This window comes from Xyrauchen texanus, chromosome 39 (genome assembly GCF_025860055.1).
Source record: "Xyrauchen texanus isolate HMW12.3.18 chromosome 39, RBS_HiC_50CHRs, whole genome shotgun sequence".
NCBI lineage: Eukaryota > Metazoa > Chordata > Actinopteri > Cypriniformes > Catostomidae > Xyrauchen > Xyrauchen texanus.
The window spans coordinates 21853250-21872462 of NC_068314.1; the positions used below are offsets into that span (position 1 = coordinate 21853250).

General features: G+C 37.4%; 1 protein-coding gene across 1 annotated transcript in view; it reads right to left on the reverse strand.

Annotated features, from left to right (window-relative positions):
• The window catches only part of LOC127632911 (WD repeat-containing protein 18), an 80194-nt gene that overhangs the window by 33169 nt on the left and 27812 nt on the right, over nucleotides 1-19213 (reverse strand). Inside the window, exons 6-7 of the mRNA XM_052111744.1 lie at nucleotides 9448-9512; nucleotides 6211-6335 (exon numbers count right to left, since the gene is read on the reverse strand). Of these exons, the coding sequence (XP_051967704.1) occupies nucleotides 6211-6335; nucleotides 9448-9512 (190 nt within the window). The remainder of the gene's footprint in view (nucleotides 1-6210; nucleotides 6336-9447; nucleotides 9513-19213) is intronic.

A 19213-nucleotide genomic window follows, 5' to 3' on the forward strand; every position in this document is an offset into this window, starting at 1 on the left:
ATTGGAGTCGTTTGGATGACTTTTATGATGCCTTTATGTGCTTTTTGGAGCATTAAAATGTTGGCACCAATTCACTTGCATTATATGGACCTACAAAGCTGAAATTTGTGTTCTCAGAAGAAAGAAAGTCATACACATCTGCGATGGCATGAGAGTGAGTGAGATGATGATAGAAGAAATTATGAGAGAAGTTTCATTTTTGGGTGAACTATCCTTTTAAGCCTTAGAGTTGAAAGACTATACTTGTATTCTATCTATTAACGTTAATGACAGTCAATAAAGGACATTTCTGAAAATGTGCTACCCTATTTGCTATGCACTAATTGTCCAGTTCACAAACTGAATGTTTTACTAGGGGTGTGATAAAACATATTTTTGTGGATATGTAAGAAGTTTTATGTGAAGCGGTTAGTTTAAATTGTTAGCACAATAATGTTATGATGGAGAACATAATTAAACTGGCTGAATAAAATACTTTGTATTGGCAAAATACTCTGAATAGGCTACTTAAAACACAACTCTGCTGAGGTTTTCATCTGTTTGCATGTAAGCATGCAGTATGTGTTTTTGTGTGAAATGTGTTTGAACTGCCGACATCAATTACATGGGTAGCTCTGGACTATAATTTGCAGGAGCTTTCGAATGACAAAAAAAAAACCCAGCGACATATATTCTAGAAAATATGGTATTCAAAATTACTACATAAATCTCCATGGAACCATATTTTATCACGACCCACTTAAAACTAGGCTGGACATATAAAGTAGACTGAGCAACTGCCCCCTTCAGCTTTCTCAATATAAAACGTCTGCAAATGACATTTTAGTTCTGCTGGCTTTGGCTGTGGCGTTTGTTTGGGTCGCATTCTTTTCTCTCTGTCATTTGACTGCCTGGCTGCTGGCTTTAATGAAGATAGATAAAAGGAGGGGTGGGGGGGATCAGCTGCGTCTTGGGATGAGGCGTGAAACTGGGTTTAATTGGCTCCGTGATCAAGAGTCTTAAGCAGAGAGCCCGTTCCCCTCGCCCAGCAACTATGAGTACACAAGACCCATTCTAAGACTCATCTACTTCTGCAGTTTCAGTCGCCATGCTTGCACCTGTCATGGTGGCTAACAGACCCAGGAGAGCAGGCTTCTGCTATAAACCCATAAAAAGAGGGCATGATAGGGAAAACTAGTGGAAATGGATATTCTGGCAGTAGGCAACAAAAGCAGCACATGTACATTATTGGTTATATAACAGGCAACATAATATATTGTACTTAGATCGGACATACACAGGGCGAGTTTCCGACACTCGTGAGGTTGTGAGCCCCAGCACATGTATTTTTTTTTTTTATGTGTCATGATTTGATAATCATACAGATTCAGTGGCTTTATGACCTGGCAGATTTCGAAGCAATCACACAAATTTCTGCACTACTTCTCATTATAAAACATAAAGGAGGATATTTTAATTCCTTGTGGCAGTAATAGCTTGCTATTTAAACTCTCCATCATTCAGGTTTTTTTTTTTCAAACACTGACTGATAATTTTTCCAAATGCTGTAGGACATTTGACAAATTTGGATTTCAATGGGAGGCTTTCTGATTTCATGACTGCAAACATGAATCATTACGGCAGTGTGTTACTGTCAGTAACTGCATGATAAAGTGTACAAAAAGTACAAGATTATAGTGTGCAAAATCAGCGCACTGTTACGGCCAATAATACATGGATTTAAATAAAGTGCAAATATGCTGTTTATGGCAAAATTCTGATTATTTTAGTGGAGAACCTTAATAACTGTGCTTAAGCTGTTCTTGCTTCTCATCTGTCATATCACCACACATACTGAAGATCCGTGAGTTCTTGTCAATGTGAATGCACTTTATAGCTGCACATAGCAAAGTTTAAAAAAATCTTGTTTTATCGCTGATATTGATTGACAGGTAGAACTTTCATCTTAGAAGTCCTTGGTTTCACCAGACTCGTGCTTGGGGAGTCAAAAAGTCTCAAATGTATCCACCATCATGTATATATAGTTATAGTGAATGCAGCCCTAGAACTGAAATGAATATATGTATGGCATACAAATAGACCATATATACAGGAAAATTTGCCAACTCAACATCCGTTTTAGAGGATTTCTGGGCTTTAAGTCTCTATGGTAAGTCTCCTTCCAAAGCATTTCCAATATTTATCCTTGTTTTACTACGCCTCTGGTCATGGTGGTTTTTAGACAGATGGCGAGGCTTTTTAGATCAGGTGGAATCCGTTATCTCTAATCCAGTTTGTTTGATGGCTTTCATGGCTGCAGCACACAGTGTTGTTTGCCTGCAAATTTGTTCCAATCGGGCAACCCGGCATTGTCTAAATACTATTGGTGAGTGGGCAGTGGGCGGGATCACACAGGCCAAAACATAAACAGAAATTCCGTCCCAGAATGAAAACTTGTAAGTAGAATATACTGGCTGTAGCATTGTTATTGGAGAAGCCAGTATTTCAACTTAGCATGTTTCCTAATTCTCTAATGACATATTATGGTAATTTTATGATTTAGTACAGTAAAAATATGACATATTGCTCCTTTAAGTTTTCAGTGTTGTCAGATTTGTGGAAATCTCAAATTGCTTTTGATTTGTAATTTATTTGTTTTGATATTCCTGTAGACATTTTTATTTTATTAAAATTTCTGTTAAGTGCCCTTGAGTTCTGGAAAGGTGCTATACAAAATAAAATTGTTATTATTAATATTATTTACATATGTATCGTAATATGTATCATATTCTGAGGTAGTTGCTGATAACCAGCCTTACGATTTAGGTCAGCCTTAGGATTTGGGTGAATTTGTTTAAATAAAATCACCATCAGGTCGTTTCTATTTCTCATAAAAAGCTGTCCAAACAACACATGAGATTCTCAGAATCAGGGAGTTGAGCAGACAGTGCATTGGTTATTAACTAAAACCTTTAAACCTCTCAGAGTTGTTTAATTACAGCAGGTATTTGATCAAAGCCCCTCTAAGTCAACAGGGTAATTTAGCCTGCATAAGTCAGCGATACGTGAACAAAACTCTGCTTCAACCCTGCACTCTCACTCTCTCTCTTTCCTTCTACTAAATTGAGTGGACAGATAATGAACTACAGGCTAAGGGTTATCACATTAATTTGGTGCTAATTTTGTCAATTTCAGAGTCCTTAATGGCCTTTAAAAATGCTCTAGACTGATTAAACTGCTCAAAGGGATCTGACATTTGTTGTTATTTAGCCCTTATTGACCAGCAGGATAACAATGGCAGGAACGAAAACCAATTCATCAGCCTAATTTTTCACGACGTAATACCGCTTGCCCTCAGCCTCTGCATTTGACTAATTTCCACAGAGTTTTTCAGCCATAAATTTCCACCCCTCAACCAAACAGATTTATCAAGTAAAGAAAAGGCATAGAGCATGAAGTAATTGTGTTTAAAGATGGCTCAATAGCTAAACTGGAAATAGCACAATGTGTTCAGGACTGGTGGCAGTGCAATGTAATCTGGCAAAGTGAGAGACGTTTCAGTGGAGTCTGCCCGGAATGAAATTAATCGAAAAATTCTTTCATCCTCCTGCCCATAACCTAGGCCGACCAAAGCTCATCTGTATGTTGAAAGAGTGAAGCAAGCTAATTAGTGATTTCATCTCATGGGAGAAAAATGAGAGAGAATTCAGTAGTCCATCAAAATTGTCAAGGTCTTTACACAGCCTTATTCAAACTCTGAAGGACTTTGGTAATACTGAAGGTATGTTATTGATACAGTATCAGGAATACAGATTCCGAGAGTTACATAAAATAATTTAAGGTAAAATTGCTTCTAGGTTATGCACAGCAACCCCAAAATGCATTAGGACACTTAAATCACAAAAAGGCTTTGTTTACAATGCAGGAAAAATCTATTATTTTCTCAAATATGATTTTTTTTTATGACTGTTCAAAGAGGTTATATGTGAACAGATCAGATTTTTTTTTCTGTTCAGACTGCAGTCGCATTTGCAAGGATGTCATTAGTTGTCACAGTAATGATGCAAACTTGCATGTGTTCACCATGCATGAGTGTTTAGAACACTCTTCTGTTTTGCCACTATTCTTGCTTTTCATGAAGTCAGTATAACACATGTCATAGACAACAGCTTAAAAAACTGGATACGTGGCAAATGAAGTATTTGTTGCTGCTAGGGTTTACAACTGTCCTGTTTTGGCCAGAACGTCCCATATTTTTGCCCGAAATTCTGGCGTCCCATACAAGACACCTTTAGTACCTGTATTTTAGTGGGCAGTTTAACCTCCCGTATTAAAGGCTTTGTGCCCTGTATTGCAACATAAAAGGGTCAGAAAGCGAGACTCTTTAGAACTAGCATCTGGTAAAATGCTCAAGCCTCCCGTATTCATGCAAGACCTTCAATACATTATCGCATTGTGGTGGCTCACAGCTGATTTGGGTTACCGTACCTCAGTGGTGAATTCTTAGGGCCAGCAAAGCCTTCTGCTGGCCTAACATGCCAAATAAAAATGATGTTTCATCCTTTCATTCTCATTCACCTTTAAGCCTATTTATTTTCAATTGCTTTCCACTCCTTATTCATCTACAAACAAATAGAGGAAAACAAAACGTTTATCCAATCATAATTTGTTCCTTGATGCTTACAAGCAAAACCTGACACCTGTTTCACATTGCATGCCGAAGCCAAGCTCGTTAGCCGAAGCAGCGTGCGAGTCTGAACTCCACCCCGTTAAGCCTTCAGAATTTCCAGTGAATCCAACAACAGTGCAAATGACTAAGTCAGACTGTCCGGTTCATCAGCCAATCAGATTGATTTATTTGTTCTTGGCGGGTACGTCCCAGTCAAGGCCTTCTAGCTGGACTTGAGTGATGCAATCAATCATTTGTTGAAGGGCTAAAAGGGTATAAAATGGTCATTCTTAACTGACAAGTAATTTTTATTGAAAATAAAAATTATCTTGTAATGATCCTACAGCATGGCCATCATTTTTGCTTTCCCTTTTAAGTGCCCTGTGAAGGCATCATTTATGCTGTTTGGAATGCAGTATATGTCTTCTCATCACAACACCTGAAGAAACAACCTGTTGCGTGCAATGGATGGTGTGTGTGTGTGTGTGATATAAACGCACATGAAATCTGGCTGTTTAGACGTAAAATGTGTTTTACAACAATCTGATTTTAATCAGATTCCAAACCACCTACAAATAAATCAGGCTTGTAAAATGTTTTATTTTTTTTGTCCTGTTCAGACTACAAAAATCTAAACAGATTCAAGTTAGATATTCAGAAAAAGAAATATCACTATTCTGCCTGTGTGAAAATAGCCTTAGACATTTTTAAATTGTCATTGTTGGCCCCAAGGTCATTTTTATTGGATAGTCAGTTCAGTAATCTCAAAAGATAGGTACCACACTTTGTGTCAGGCACACTGTGGGGCACCTTTTGAATATCGGTCCACACAGGAGCACTAGTGGAGTGACTAAATATGTAGTTCATCACTACACTATGGACAGGTTCAACTAAGTTTGGCATCCAGGAAGTTTTGAAAAGTTTGTCTTAATTTTGAACAGTACATCTGTTTTATAATTTAACACCACATAGGACTTTATTGTGAAATATTTTGCCATTGGTTTGATTTTGTTATTTAATGCATCAACATTCAAACATTTGTGGCATACAAATGTCCAAATACCAAGGTTGATACAAATTCTTCTCTTTCCATATTCCCTTTTGCCTTGTTTTCATAATTGACAGAAAGAAAGAAGCCCAAAAAAGCTCAACCCTGGTAACCCACACAGGAAAATGAGGTTGTTTGGTGTTCCGTGGAGGGTGAATTTCTGTCAAATGAGAGCAGTCCTGAGAAAATGCGTTCACGGATCAGAACCACAACAGAGCTTGCAGAATCTCATCACTCGTGCTTTACTGCCAGTCAGTCACTGCCAAAATTTGAGAGATCAGACACCTAAACTGGAAAAGGCGCAGGTGTGTCTGTGTAATGGCACGTCAGCCACGAGTGGGAGGCAAAAAGACTGGTCAGCTGCCAGGGAGGAGAGAACAGTCAGTGAGCCTGGTTGAGCACTGATGGATGTTAAGATGGCAGAGGGGGCATTGTGCATTGGAGTAGATTCAGCTTTTTATACAAGAGAATCAAGCAGAGAGAAAGAGAGAGAATGAGAGAGCTTGATGCTCACCTTTGTGGTTGATGGAGCGTATGCACTGCTTGCTTTGAATGTCCCACATCCTGACAGTCTCGTCATTGGAGCCAGAGAGCAGCAGGGTGCCGTCCATGGACACAGACAGGCACGTCACCAGATTTCTGTCCAGGAGGAGACAGACTGTTATAATGGAGACAGCCGAGGTTAAACTGGCTTTAACAGTAGAAAGTGTTTGAAAAGACGTTACCACTATTAAGAATTCATGTTTGAAGGTTATTTGATCTACAAACCAACAAGTCTGCCTTCAAAATATATGCTCCAGATATAAACTATACTTCATTTAAAATTACTTTAAAGGGGTCATGTCATGAGGAAACACATTTTTCTTGATATTTTCACATATAAGAGGTTATTGTGCTATAAAAACGTACAACTTGTTTTGAAATCCCCTTGTGACATAGAAGATAGGAGACTCTTTAATAGTCCCCGCCTCCACAACATACGTGACTAATACAAGTGACTAATTCAAACTAAGTTCCTGAATGCATCAAGATGGGAATAAATGTTAGGATTTTTTGGATTCATGGATGGATTCTTCTGAGACCCAAGGATTCAATCTTGCAAAGAAACTTATTGAAAGATGTAGCAGTGGCAAAAATATTGGACACGACAGTGAGTAACAAGTGTAATTCTAATGTTTCATCTGCCTGTGTTTGCTTGATATGCAAGGCATTGTATAGTCAGCCATTTTAAATGCAAATTAAACTATTATTATGACTTCAATGGGGAGAGGATAGCACTTATTTCATGGTTATTTACCAAAGATATACATAATATTTATTCACAAATAAATATTTAAATAATTATTTAAAAATAGCAGAAGAACATGGAGGTCAACGAAATACAATGAAGTATAGGGCAGTAAGGCTGCCTGCTTTCTCATCTGTCTCGTATTAGCCATGATGCACCGCATTTTGGCCGATATGAATGCATTGGGATGCCCATTTTCACGTATTTAAGTGATGAATTTATTGAGGGAGACCCCCCACCCCGGTCAAAGGAGATTCCCCAGCCGGCGAACATTGCTTATTCCCTGACACAGGATGCGCATTTAAGATGGTAGATCTGTCCCTTAAAAGTCTCTCCCTACAGCATGATTCAAATTTTTAAGCCCTTCACATTTGCAGCTAGTGTTTGACTAGAAAATGTTTGCTGTTTAAATGGTGTTATTGTATCACCAAATCTTGTATGCCTGATAAGTATTGGGGAGAAACAGACAGTTCAGTTTTCAATTGTTATTTTAGTCGAACAACAGTTGTAGTTTGATTGTGTGCTTCACATAAATTGGGACATATGTTCATGAGCTTTATTGCCAAGTATGCAAACACATTCAAGGAATTTGACTTGGTGACAGAAGCTTCCAGTGCACAAACAACAAGATCTAAATAATAAAAAATAGAATAAAAATAAGTGAATAGAATATAAAGTTTATATAAAAATACACATTAAGACACAAAAATATGCATTTGTACAAATCCAATCTGTTATTATACAGTGAAAGGGAATGTAATGTGCAGAAGAGGTAGGATATGTTCTCCTAAAGTCCACAATCATCTTCACTGTTTTGAGCGTGTTCAGCTCCAGGTTGTTTTTGCTGAACCAGACAGCCATCTGTTCAGCCTCCCTCTGGTATGCAGACTCATCGGCATCTTGGATGAGGCCAATGAAAGTAGTGTTGTCTGCAATCTTCAGGAGCTTGACAGAGTGGTCCTTGGCGATGCAGTCGTTGGTGTACAGTAGGGGAGAGCACACATCCGTGGGGGTATCAGTGCTGATCGTACAGGTGATGAAAGTGAATTTCCCCAGTATCACTAGCTGCTGCCTGGTCTGTCAGAAAGCTGGGAATTCACTGACAGATAGAGGTGGGAACAGAGAGTTGGTTTAATTTAGTCTGGAAAATAGCTGGGATGATTGTGTTGAAAGCTGAACTGAAGTCCACAAAGAAGATCCTTGCATATGTCCCTGGTCGGTCCACATGTTACAGGACATGATGCAATCCCATGTTGACTGCATCATCCACAGACCTGTTTCCTCGATAATCAAATTGAAGGGGGTCCAGAAAGGGTCCAGTGATGTCCTTCAGGTGGGCCAACACCAGTCTCTCAAATTACTTCATGACCACAGACGTCATATCAATGATTGCCTGGACTAAGTGCTTTTAGGGAATTTCATAAAACACTTGCAAGTTTTAATACTTTCATTCTTGGAAAATACAGTTCCACACATGTAATGGCAAGAGGGTGTCTGCTTTTAATGTTAGCCAGTCATAACAGTGGGCATGATTTAACCTTAAGGAAATAAAAACAACATGCATGACATGACCCCTTTTAATGCATGGAATATTTATATTTTAAAATCCTTGTCACGCCATGGGTGCACAAGTAATTAAATTGGTAAAAAAAGACGTTAAAATACCAAAAAATATACCCTATGAATACAGTCTGAGAACACATTGAAAATCTATGAAAATAAATAAGTTTTGGGCTTTTGAAAAATTCTGCATAATTTCTGTCACTCATCAAATGCAAGTAAATGTGTGATGATGACCATGTTAACTCTACTATACAAAAGATTAGAAAAGATGCTCTAACTGAAACTATTGCTGCGGGAAGTCAATTATCTAAATTTAAGTCTGAGTGTGCCAACGTTACATCCTCAATGTATGTGGAAAACTAATGTTATGTGTCATCTACCCATTTATAAAAAAGTAAACAGAACAGTACAAAGCATGTTTGCAAAAAAAAATATCTAAAATAAACTTTATAAACTTAATTTTCCATGTGTTGAACATCTGTGCTCTAGAGACACAATAGCAGGTGTTTCTTAAAGATACAAAGAACAACACAAAAACCACACCCTTTCTGCCACCAGGAGCCATCCATTATGCTATCCTCGCTGTGCGCACCCAGAAAACTCATGGCACAGGGGCCCATGTTGGCAGCCTCCAACACCACAGCAAATTGAGGCAGTAATTACACCGCCTGCCCGCACTGGCTCACAGGCACAGTTTCAACACAAAGAATAGAAAGAGAAGAAATGTAATCCAAATGAGGCCATTCCAAAGCAGAACTCAGAAGTTCTTGGGCTGAAACTTTCTCCCTTTCTTCCTTTTATCGACTGAACTTTGGGCAGCAGTTCACAGATGCAAGACTTTTCCTTAGGTAATGACCGAGGACAAACACATGGGCCATATCAAAGCATAGAGAACCTCACCTGTGTCCTTTGAACACCTGATTGCCGTTGTTGTCCGACTGGAAGGCTTTATCTCGGCTTAAACTCTGCCAAGCAGGAAAGAAAGAGAGAAAGAGCAAAGGAGAGAAAGAAATATTACTATAATGCAAATAAAACATTTCTAAAAACGTCTCTAAGGAAACAGAGTTGTTGCCATTTTAGGTTTTTCAAATTGAAATGGATATATGGACAGATGCTGCTGTGTGAAAAAAATCTGCATGAGTTTTATAAGTCAACCAGAAGTGAGAAGATGTACAAATAATATCGGATCATCTCAAGTTAGGCTTTGATGATCACAACATTAAACAATGTATTGGCAATTATACTGACTTGGGATCAAAACCTCAACAGCAACATACTTGTCATATACTACAAAAATATATAATATGCTAATGTGTTTGTTACTAGCTAGTTATCTGAACAGATCAGATATGTTTGGTTAACTCAACTCATTTAGGTTTTCACTACACAAAGTATTTGAGTAGGGCCAACATTTTAATTTCAAATTAAAGAAACAAATTTTCATTGTGTGGAACCAATGTCCACAAATTAATATAAACCAAAAAAAATATTTTCCATTGTAAATCGTTCACTTGTTCATTACTTTAAAATGGTTTACTTCCCTATTTGCACTGCCTTGTTTGCACCTTTTAAAAGCTTCACTGTTTGCACTATGCACTAAAAAAAATACTTTACCTCAAAGTTATAAGTAAACTTTTTTACATTAGTTGTGTGTACATACCATCTATCCTTCATATGATAGTGTACATGATTTTAATTGCTAGTTGAAATCAGTGTTAGAAAACTCAAAGCACAATAGTACTATTTTGTGTTGACATTGTGTTTATTGACAGCACAGGCATGATGAAAGGTATGAAAAAGTAACAAACAAAATGCAGTTGACAACAAATTGTTATGGTACACTGGTGTATGAATGTGTGTATGAATGGGTAATGCAATGTGGGACTCACAGTGGTCTGGTCTACCACACTGCTGAAAGCTTATAAATGCAACCTAAACTGGCTTTGTGGTACAGTTCTCAAGTTTCTTGTTTTCAGATGCAAGACACCAAAACGTTGCTTAGGTTATCACTATAGTCAGTGTCAACCATCATATTTTTGTTAGTGACTCCTGCATTCTGTACACACACAAAACTCCCGACTCAAAATGCGTTTGTCAGTCCAGTGTGTATGTGGCCTAAGAAATTGTTCGACCAAAGTAAATTAGCTTACAGTCCAGGTACACACACAGCCATGTTCTGTCCTGCATAGTCCATTAGGTAACAGGGGATTTAGCCCCGACTGTCTCCTAAACGGCCTGATCGATCGACTTAATGGCATTAATTAAAAAAAGAGGATGTAGGAGATGCATGGTGGCCTGGACTAGAACACTGCTGACTCAAATCATTACATCACCTCTTTAAAATGGTTGCAATAAGGATCATCAATAATACATGACAGGAAGAGCTTAAGCTGGGAGGAGATCTCTGGCCCTTTTAGAAGAAAATGTGTGCATTTCATATTCAGATTTACACATTAATACAGGCAGACACTGCACTGATCCTGTGATAAATTATATATATTGAGGAAATATTCTAGGAAATTGTTTTGGGAAACATAATTCAAATAATTGGATGGAAGGTCAAAAAATATTTGGACACTTGCGCTAGAGGTATGAATTCCTGCGGAATTCCCACAGAACCCATGGGACACAATTAGATTTCATGCAGAGCAGGATTATATTTCCTGTATAAATTGAAGGCGGGAGTGGACAGTACTTCCATGAGATGTACTGTTTCACCCTAAAAATTTGGAGCACATGGATAAAAGTGAATGTAAAAATGACAAAACAAAAAAGTAAACTTGGTGCTGAGAAAGTGTATGGTGATATTTGTTTTCCACTTTGTTTTATAATTTATTAACTAATGCAATGAAATTCATGCATTCATAAATTTGTCAATAAGTGTCTTAATACCCTAATTAATCACTGAAAAAAATAAACTGAATGAAACCGCATAGAGGCTAATTCAGCTCTTGTAGATGGGGGAACATGTCAATGAAGTATGTAATAGAATTGTAGCAGGTCAGAATTACATAATAAATATAATGGTTAAGGTCAGTAATGGTTGTACAGAATTAAATAATGTCAAAATTACATAATAAATAGAATTGAGGACAACAATAGTTCTAGGATCTCAGCAGCCAGGCAGAAGGAAATTAAGAATTAAGACAGAATTACACCAAGATGACCTATAATTCTGGGAAATTCCTCTAAGCATTAAGAAGCCAGAAATTCAGACTGGTGCCAAGGAGTCTGAGCTGACCTGCATCTGGCCAATGTAACTGGACAGCAGAAAGCTGCCTTTTACACCCCCTTTTATTTCCTGTGATAAGACCAGTAAAGCCTCATGTTAATGGTCATCACATGACTGATACGGCCATCTTGGCCATCTCAGCAAGGAGACCCTCACCCTAAAGGGAAGAGATGATGATCAGTATAATCCTCACATGCTAAAATTCATCCAAGACAGAGAGATTGAACAGAATCTCACTTGAACTGAACTTTTGAAAACTCTCTTTAGCTGGACCAAAACTAGTCCTTTTCTATCACTTCCAAAGGCACAAAAAAACTTTTCTTGGGTTTTTACAATGCATATACATATATTATAAACACTTCTACACATACTACTATTCTATAACACTATAAAAACACAAATTGTATCATCATTCTACACTTCTGAATGCACATAACCTAATTTTAATATGCTAATATGTCTAACTGTGGTTAGAATAATATAATGCATTATTCTGACTTTGTGCACACATAATGCTCAATTATACAATGTATAATAATGTATATTCAAATGTTAATGTGTATTGAAGTAACCATAAAGAGTATGTCTTGGTTCATATGTAAATGCTTGCCTGTTTTTAGATGTTATGTCTCTTACATTGATTACATTATATAAAATTCACGATAAAGGATGTTCACTTTTGAGCAGCAAAACTGACAAACCTTAAGAACAAATACTCATTAATCACCTTCAGAAGAAGGGCTAGAGAGATGATTACATGGTATCTGAAAAGCTGCCTCTGATTGGCTTAGAGCCTCTTCGGGGTGTGACCAGACAGAATAGGGTTAAAAGATCAGACAAACCCCTCCTCGAAAACACATGATGAGGAGTCACGAGTCTTCCTTGCGGCATGCCTCGCTTCAAAGCCCCGCCTAATCATCCCAGCACCGAACTACCCGGCGTCCATGATCTTAACAGAGGTCCAAAACATCGACGGAAGAATCAGAACTTTCTACTCACCTAGCCAAAGAACCAAAGCAATGCAAGGAAATGCAGCGAAACTCAAGTACACCTCCAGACTTTTGCTAGAAAGTGCTGGTGTTTTATTTAAATACTTTGGATAACCCGATTGCAAATCAAGGCATACAACATGAAGTATTGATGGTCCAGGGCATGTTCCAGAGACACCATAAAGCTCCATTTTCTCTGTTACAGACCATTTAATTTGCCTTCTATTATAGCTCACTCACCAACCTGTTTTATGTTTGTCTTTGTGCGTTAGTTTAGTTTATGTTATAGATTAGAAATAAAGTCTTGTTTGTATTCAGACAAATTGACTGTGGTATATTCTGAATATCTCGTCAATTGATTCTTAAAAGATCTGCGCTCTGTGCTCAAACAATATTTCAACATATTGGTGATATTATGTTCGATGGCCATGAAAATAGTATTACTCTAGATTAACTAAGAGTTAACAGATGCGTCAAATCAACTCAGTGTGGCCGAGTGATCAGATGTAAACCTGAATTCTTTCAAAATTCCCAGAAAATAAAGCAATAGTAACAGTGATGCTTGCCTTCATTTTTGGCATGAAATCTAATCACTGAACACTAAAGAGACACATTGGGCTGTCCTGAGCGGCAATTGGCAATTGTTCAAAGGAAAGTGTCTAAACCAGTCAGAGCTTGAAGATTGAGGCCGATTTTTGGGATTGAGTTCAGGACGGTAAGTTCCAAATCCCCAAGTACTTACTATATATCAACAATTAGTCTTACTGTGAAATCAACTTTTATAAAAGTACACTAAAATTACTGAGGAATGTAAAGACCAGCCTCAGAGATCAAAGAGATTTGAGTCAATCATTGAATAGCTTTTGAACATCTTGAAAGGTTTTAGAGACATGAAAAAATAAATAAATCAGGAAACCCTGCAGACTAATAAGGCTGGCTGAGAATCCAGACGTGCGGAGAATGGCTGAAAATTTGTAATGTCATTACAAGCTCATTAATGCCCTGATTAATGTTTAAAAATTATGATTGATGATGTATTAGAATAGAGTTAGAATGAGTAGTATACCGTTTCACCTCAGTTTATCCAGAAACATACACACAGACATACACTCACATACATACAAATAATGTATGTTTTGCTTTTTCCAGAATGAGCTTAGGAATACTTTACATTACTCGAAAATCAAAATTCATTTTATTTTCCACATTTTCCTGCTGTGAGCAGTGCTGAATTACACAGTTTTCCCTCTGAATCTCTCACCAAATCTCTCATTTACAATTGAGACCACTGGGGTGCGCTGTGGATGTGTTGATTTGTTGAGTGAGAGAAGATGATGTAATAGCAGGTCCCTTCTAATAAGGAGCCAACAAGCTTAGCGTAAAATAGCATAACGTTGCTCTCCCCTAAACATTCTATGGGTGGTATACTGGTGAAGAGACAACAGGCCGTTCTTTTTGAATGGATATCTATGGAGAAGTTTCAGCTTGCTGAATGAATTGCTTTTTTGAGTCAACAGCTCAACACTTAATGAACTGAATTGACCACCTGTCCATGAATTGACCACCTGTCCACATGTTTTACAATTAACAATCCTTAAGAAATGAACAATGTGTGGAGTTTACTATGATACAAATAATGTGTTATAAGAGAAGAAATGGACAATTTTGCGACAGGCAGGTGTCAGGTTCATTTTACAAATGGTTGTAACACACTAATTGACTGTTATGCTCTCTTCGATAATAAAACCTCAGAGGTCGAGATCTCATTAATTAGAATCTCTGATGGCGTCTGTGTTTTAAAACAAAGCCAAGTGAGGCAATACTTGTACTGTTTTTATTCTTATTCAATTCTGCTCTATTAGCATTCGGTTCTTGTTGGAGTCAAGCAAACCAATGGATGAGCATCTGCTTTTATTGGTGGAAAGAAAATGTGAAGCGAACTCGGAAGCTGATCAGACCGGCATGTGTGTATGTGTGCATGAAATCTCTTACACAGGCGGAGCACATTTTATAAAAAGCCAACTTTTATCACTTTTTCTTCTGAATAATAACAAGTGAAATAATAAAAAATGTGATAGCCTTTATGTAGAGTTTATGTATGTGCATTACCCTAATGCTATAAGTATTGGTTTCCATGTAAGCCAAGTGGATTTTGTAGTTTCAAAATCTTCACACACATTAATTTGCATTGTGAAGACCTACAGAGCTGAAATATTCTTCTAAATATCTTCATTTGTGTTCTGCAGAAGAAAGTAAGTCACACATCTGGGATGGCATGAGGGCGAGTAAATCATGAGAGAATTTTCATTTTTGGGTGAACTATCTCTTTAACTAAGCTACAACAAACAACTAAACTAACACATAAGACAAACAAACATAAAGGGTTAGTAAGTGAGCTTTGACAAAAAAAATTAATGGAAAGTCATCTGTAACAGAAAAATTTACTTTATGGAGTCTATAGACCTTGCCTTCAGCAAACCCTGAGAACTTAATTTAGTATGCCGTGATTTGAGATCGGGTTACTCAAATTATATTAAAGCACCAGATTTCAGCGAAAGTCTGGAGGTCTGTACTTGCGTTGCGTGTGTTTTTTGGCGTGTGAAGTTCTTAAAGTCCTTTAGTTCCAGTAGGCATTTGTTTGGTTCAATTGATGGGTGACGGAATGACCAAGCAAAGCCCCGGAGGCCAGAACTCCCTCAAGGGATAACTTGGGACTTCCCAGGACAGAGTTCAAAGAGTGAAGGCCATAGAGTACAGAAGTGAGAGAGAGGGGATGTCCAGGCTGGTCGTTTGTTCATACCCCAAAGAGGCCCTAAGCCTATCAGAGGGACTATGGTCAAAGTGTCTTCCCCTCAAGATAATTAATTTATGACCTTTGTTCTAAGGTTTGTCAGTTTGCCACTCAAAAACTGAACATTTTAATCATGAATTTCATAAGAAAATTACCATCATTCTGGAATTTAAGAGACAATCAATTACACACAAAACACTTTCTTATTACATTGCAGCTATAATTCAGTTATAATGAATATAAGAAATAAGAAAAGTCCAAAGTCCATGTCAAATGTTCAGGAATTAAGCTTCAAGTGAGCTGGTGAGCCGGAAACATGCCTCATGATTAGTATAATAATTTTAAGTGTAGAGAGTTGGTTATATTGAAGAACAATGAATTTCTATGGGTTTCATAGAAGCATAGTCTTTCAGCAAATGGCCAATCATGTGATGAGTTAAGGTGGGGGTTTATCTGATTAATAACGAAGACAGAGGAGTTTCACTGTGCCTTTTCCATGATTCCTCACTGTTCTTATGGCAGTAAAGATTTGCCAGATGTGAGAAACTCAAATTTGTTGGCACCAGTCTGAATATCTTTATTGCTCAGGAGAATATCAGTGTAGATTCTGTATTTAAGTCATTCTGTGTAGAATTCTTCAGTTTTCGTCTGCCTCCAAGGGACAACGATTTAAAAAAAATATATTTTGCTTTCCATTTTTATTAATGCATATTATTGATTTAAAATGTTTCCCCCCGAAAAAAAGCATAGTTTTTTTTAAGTTATCTTATTCTGAAGCCATTCTTGGTAATATATGTGAATTAAACAAAATGTAAGATTCATGTAGAGTATACATTCCTATACATGTTATTTTTAAAGAGAATTTTAATTAAGAGTAATCAGGTTTTTTTGTGTGTTTTAGAGCACTCAACAACAAAATTACTTGAAATTCCCCATTCCTAGCCAGGTCTCGGATTTGGATCGGATATCGGTGTAAGGTAGATCACTTCAAAGTAATACCAAAGTGACCGATCATCTCTGTTCAACAAGCTGCATAATATGAGGTATCATTCATGTCTGCAACACAAACGGTGTGGGAGGACTAATGTGCCAAAATTTAAGTTTGCATCCCTAAACCTAAGTGTGGGCAACAGTGATAAAGAAGCTTGCTTTAGCTTGCTTCATTTATTTATATTTTTTGCCTAAAGTATATATAATTAAATTTGTAATTATTCAATATAAGCTCTGGAATACTTATAATTATAATATGGCAAGCACTGTAAGATAAATCTTTTTATTAAGTGCTGATCAGACAGGTTGCTACTGCCAAGTCCAAGAACCATTTCAGGGAGTTTTTCATGTTACCATCACCTTCGGCTTGTTCACTGAGGCTTTTAAATTGTAAAGCTTCTTTAAGACATGTATTCACCTAGAATAACGAATGAATTATTTCGATATTACAATTCTGAAGCTATAGAATTCGTATTGCTGCAACGCTCCGTTTATACTCATTGGGTCTTCAATGGATCGTAGATATACGTGGATGTTTCCTCTTAAGCTGACCCAGGTCCTCATACCCTCTCAAAGCAAAAGCACATGCTGGGGAATAACCGACTTCCAATGATCCAGCAAAGAATACACTGACTTTAAGTAAAGCTGACAATGCCATGACACCTGGATGCGTTTCATTCCTTTGAGATGAGGCAGGAGTGCAAAGAAACAAATACATTTCACATCCATTTTTGCCTTTAAAACAGAGCGCTTTTCTCTAAAGAGCCCTGATCTGGACTGAAATGGACAGCTCATCCAAACAACAAACAATAAATAAATACAACATTTAAAAAAAAAAAATAAATATCACACATTTCTCAGCAGTGCAGATAAGGCATATGACATATAATGCAAGTGGATCACAATGGTAAGCAACTTTTTCACCAAAAGAAATTAAATCAATATTTGATGAAAAATTACTTGGCACTTGGGATGTCAAAAATACAGGTACTTCGGTGCCAAGTTGATTCTAAAGTTTTGAATACCGACTCAATTTGTGCAGTTTCCAATGCTAACATACATATTTGAGCTCTGTAAAGAGCACTTGGACCTTACTGTAATGCTGCTACTTGCAGGAAACATAACATTTATTTTGTTGGTCAAAATGCTCATCTTGCTGAGGTAATAATGTCCCAGTCGGTAATGTATTGTTAATGTGAACAGCTGATGTATCATTAGACCATGCAGTATAAATGCAGCATAATAGACCTGCCGTTGTCTGTTATTTCATTCATATTAAACAGTTAGTAATGTTCATTACTATTAATGGTTTACTTGAATTATTCCTGGAAAAACTTGAAGCAGTGTTATATATAGTGAATTCATAAAGTATTCAGACCCCTTCATTTTTTTCACATTTTGATATGCAGCCTTATGCTAAAGTGCTTTGAATTATTATTAACTTCACATCAATCTACATTCCATACCCCATAAGGACAAAACAAAAACTGATTTTTTAAAACTATACAAATGTATTAATAAGAGAAAACTCAAAAATCACTTTGACATAAGTATTCAGACCCTTAACTCAGTACTTATTTGAAGCACCTTTGGCAAGGATTACAGCCTCAAGTCTTTTTGGGCATGATGCGACAAGCTCTGCACACCTGGATTTGGGAATTATCTGCTATTTTTCTCTGCAGATCCTCAAGCTTTGTAAGGTTGGATGGGGACAGTCAGTGGACAGCCATTTGAAGGTCTCTCCAGAGATGTTTGATTGGGTTCAAGTCTGGGCTCTGGCTGGGCCACTCAAAGACATTCAGAGAGTTGTACCTAAGCCACTCTTGTGTTGTCTTGGCTGTGTTTTTAGGGTCATTGTCCTGTTGGAAGGTCTGAGAATCCTTTTGGTGCTTTTTTGTGTCTAGCACTGAGGAGAGACTTCTGTTTGGCCACTCTACCATAAAGCTTCCTTCTGCAAGTTTCTCTCATCTCCACACGTGATCTCTGGAGCTCAACCAGAGTGACCATCGGGTTCTTGTTCACCTCTCTACCAAGGTCTTTCTCACCCGATTGCTCAGTTTGGCAAGGCGGCCAGCTCTAGGAAGAGTCCTGGTTGTTCCAAACTTCTTAAAAATTATGGAGGCCACTGTGCTCTTGGGAACCTTCAATGCAGCCAACATTTTTGTAGCCTTCCCCAGATCTGTGCCTCGACACAATCCTGTCTCTGAGCTCTGCAGGCAGTTCCTTTGACCTCATAGGATTTTTTTGTTCTGATATGTATTTTCAGCTGTGAGACCTTATATATACAGGTGTGTGCCTTTCCAACTGATGTCCAGTCAATTGAATTTGCCACAGGTGGACTCCAATAAAAGTGTAGAAACATCTCATATATGATCCAGAGAAATGGGATGCACCTGAGATAAATCTATATAGTGTCATAGCAAAGGGTCTGAATAGTTATGTCAATGTGATATTTCAGTTTTTTTTATTTTTAATACATTTGCAGTTATCAAAAATCTGGTTTTTGCTTTGTCATTATGGGGTATACAGTGCAGACTGATGTGGGGAAAAAAAAATATTTAAAGCATTTTAGCATAAGGCTGCAACATAACAAAATGTGAAGAAAATGAAGGGGTCTGAATATTTTCTGAATATACAGGTATACTATGTATAAGTATATATAAT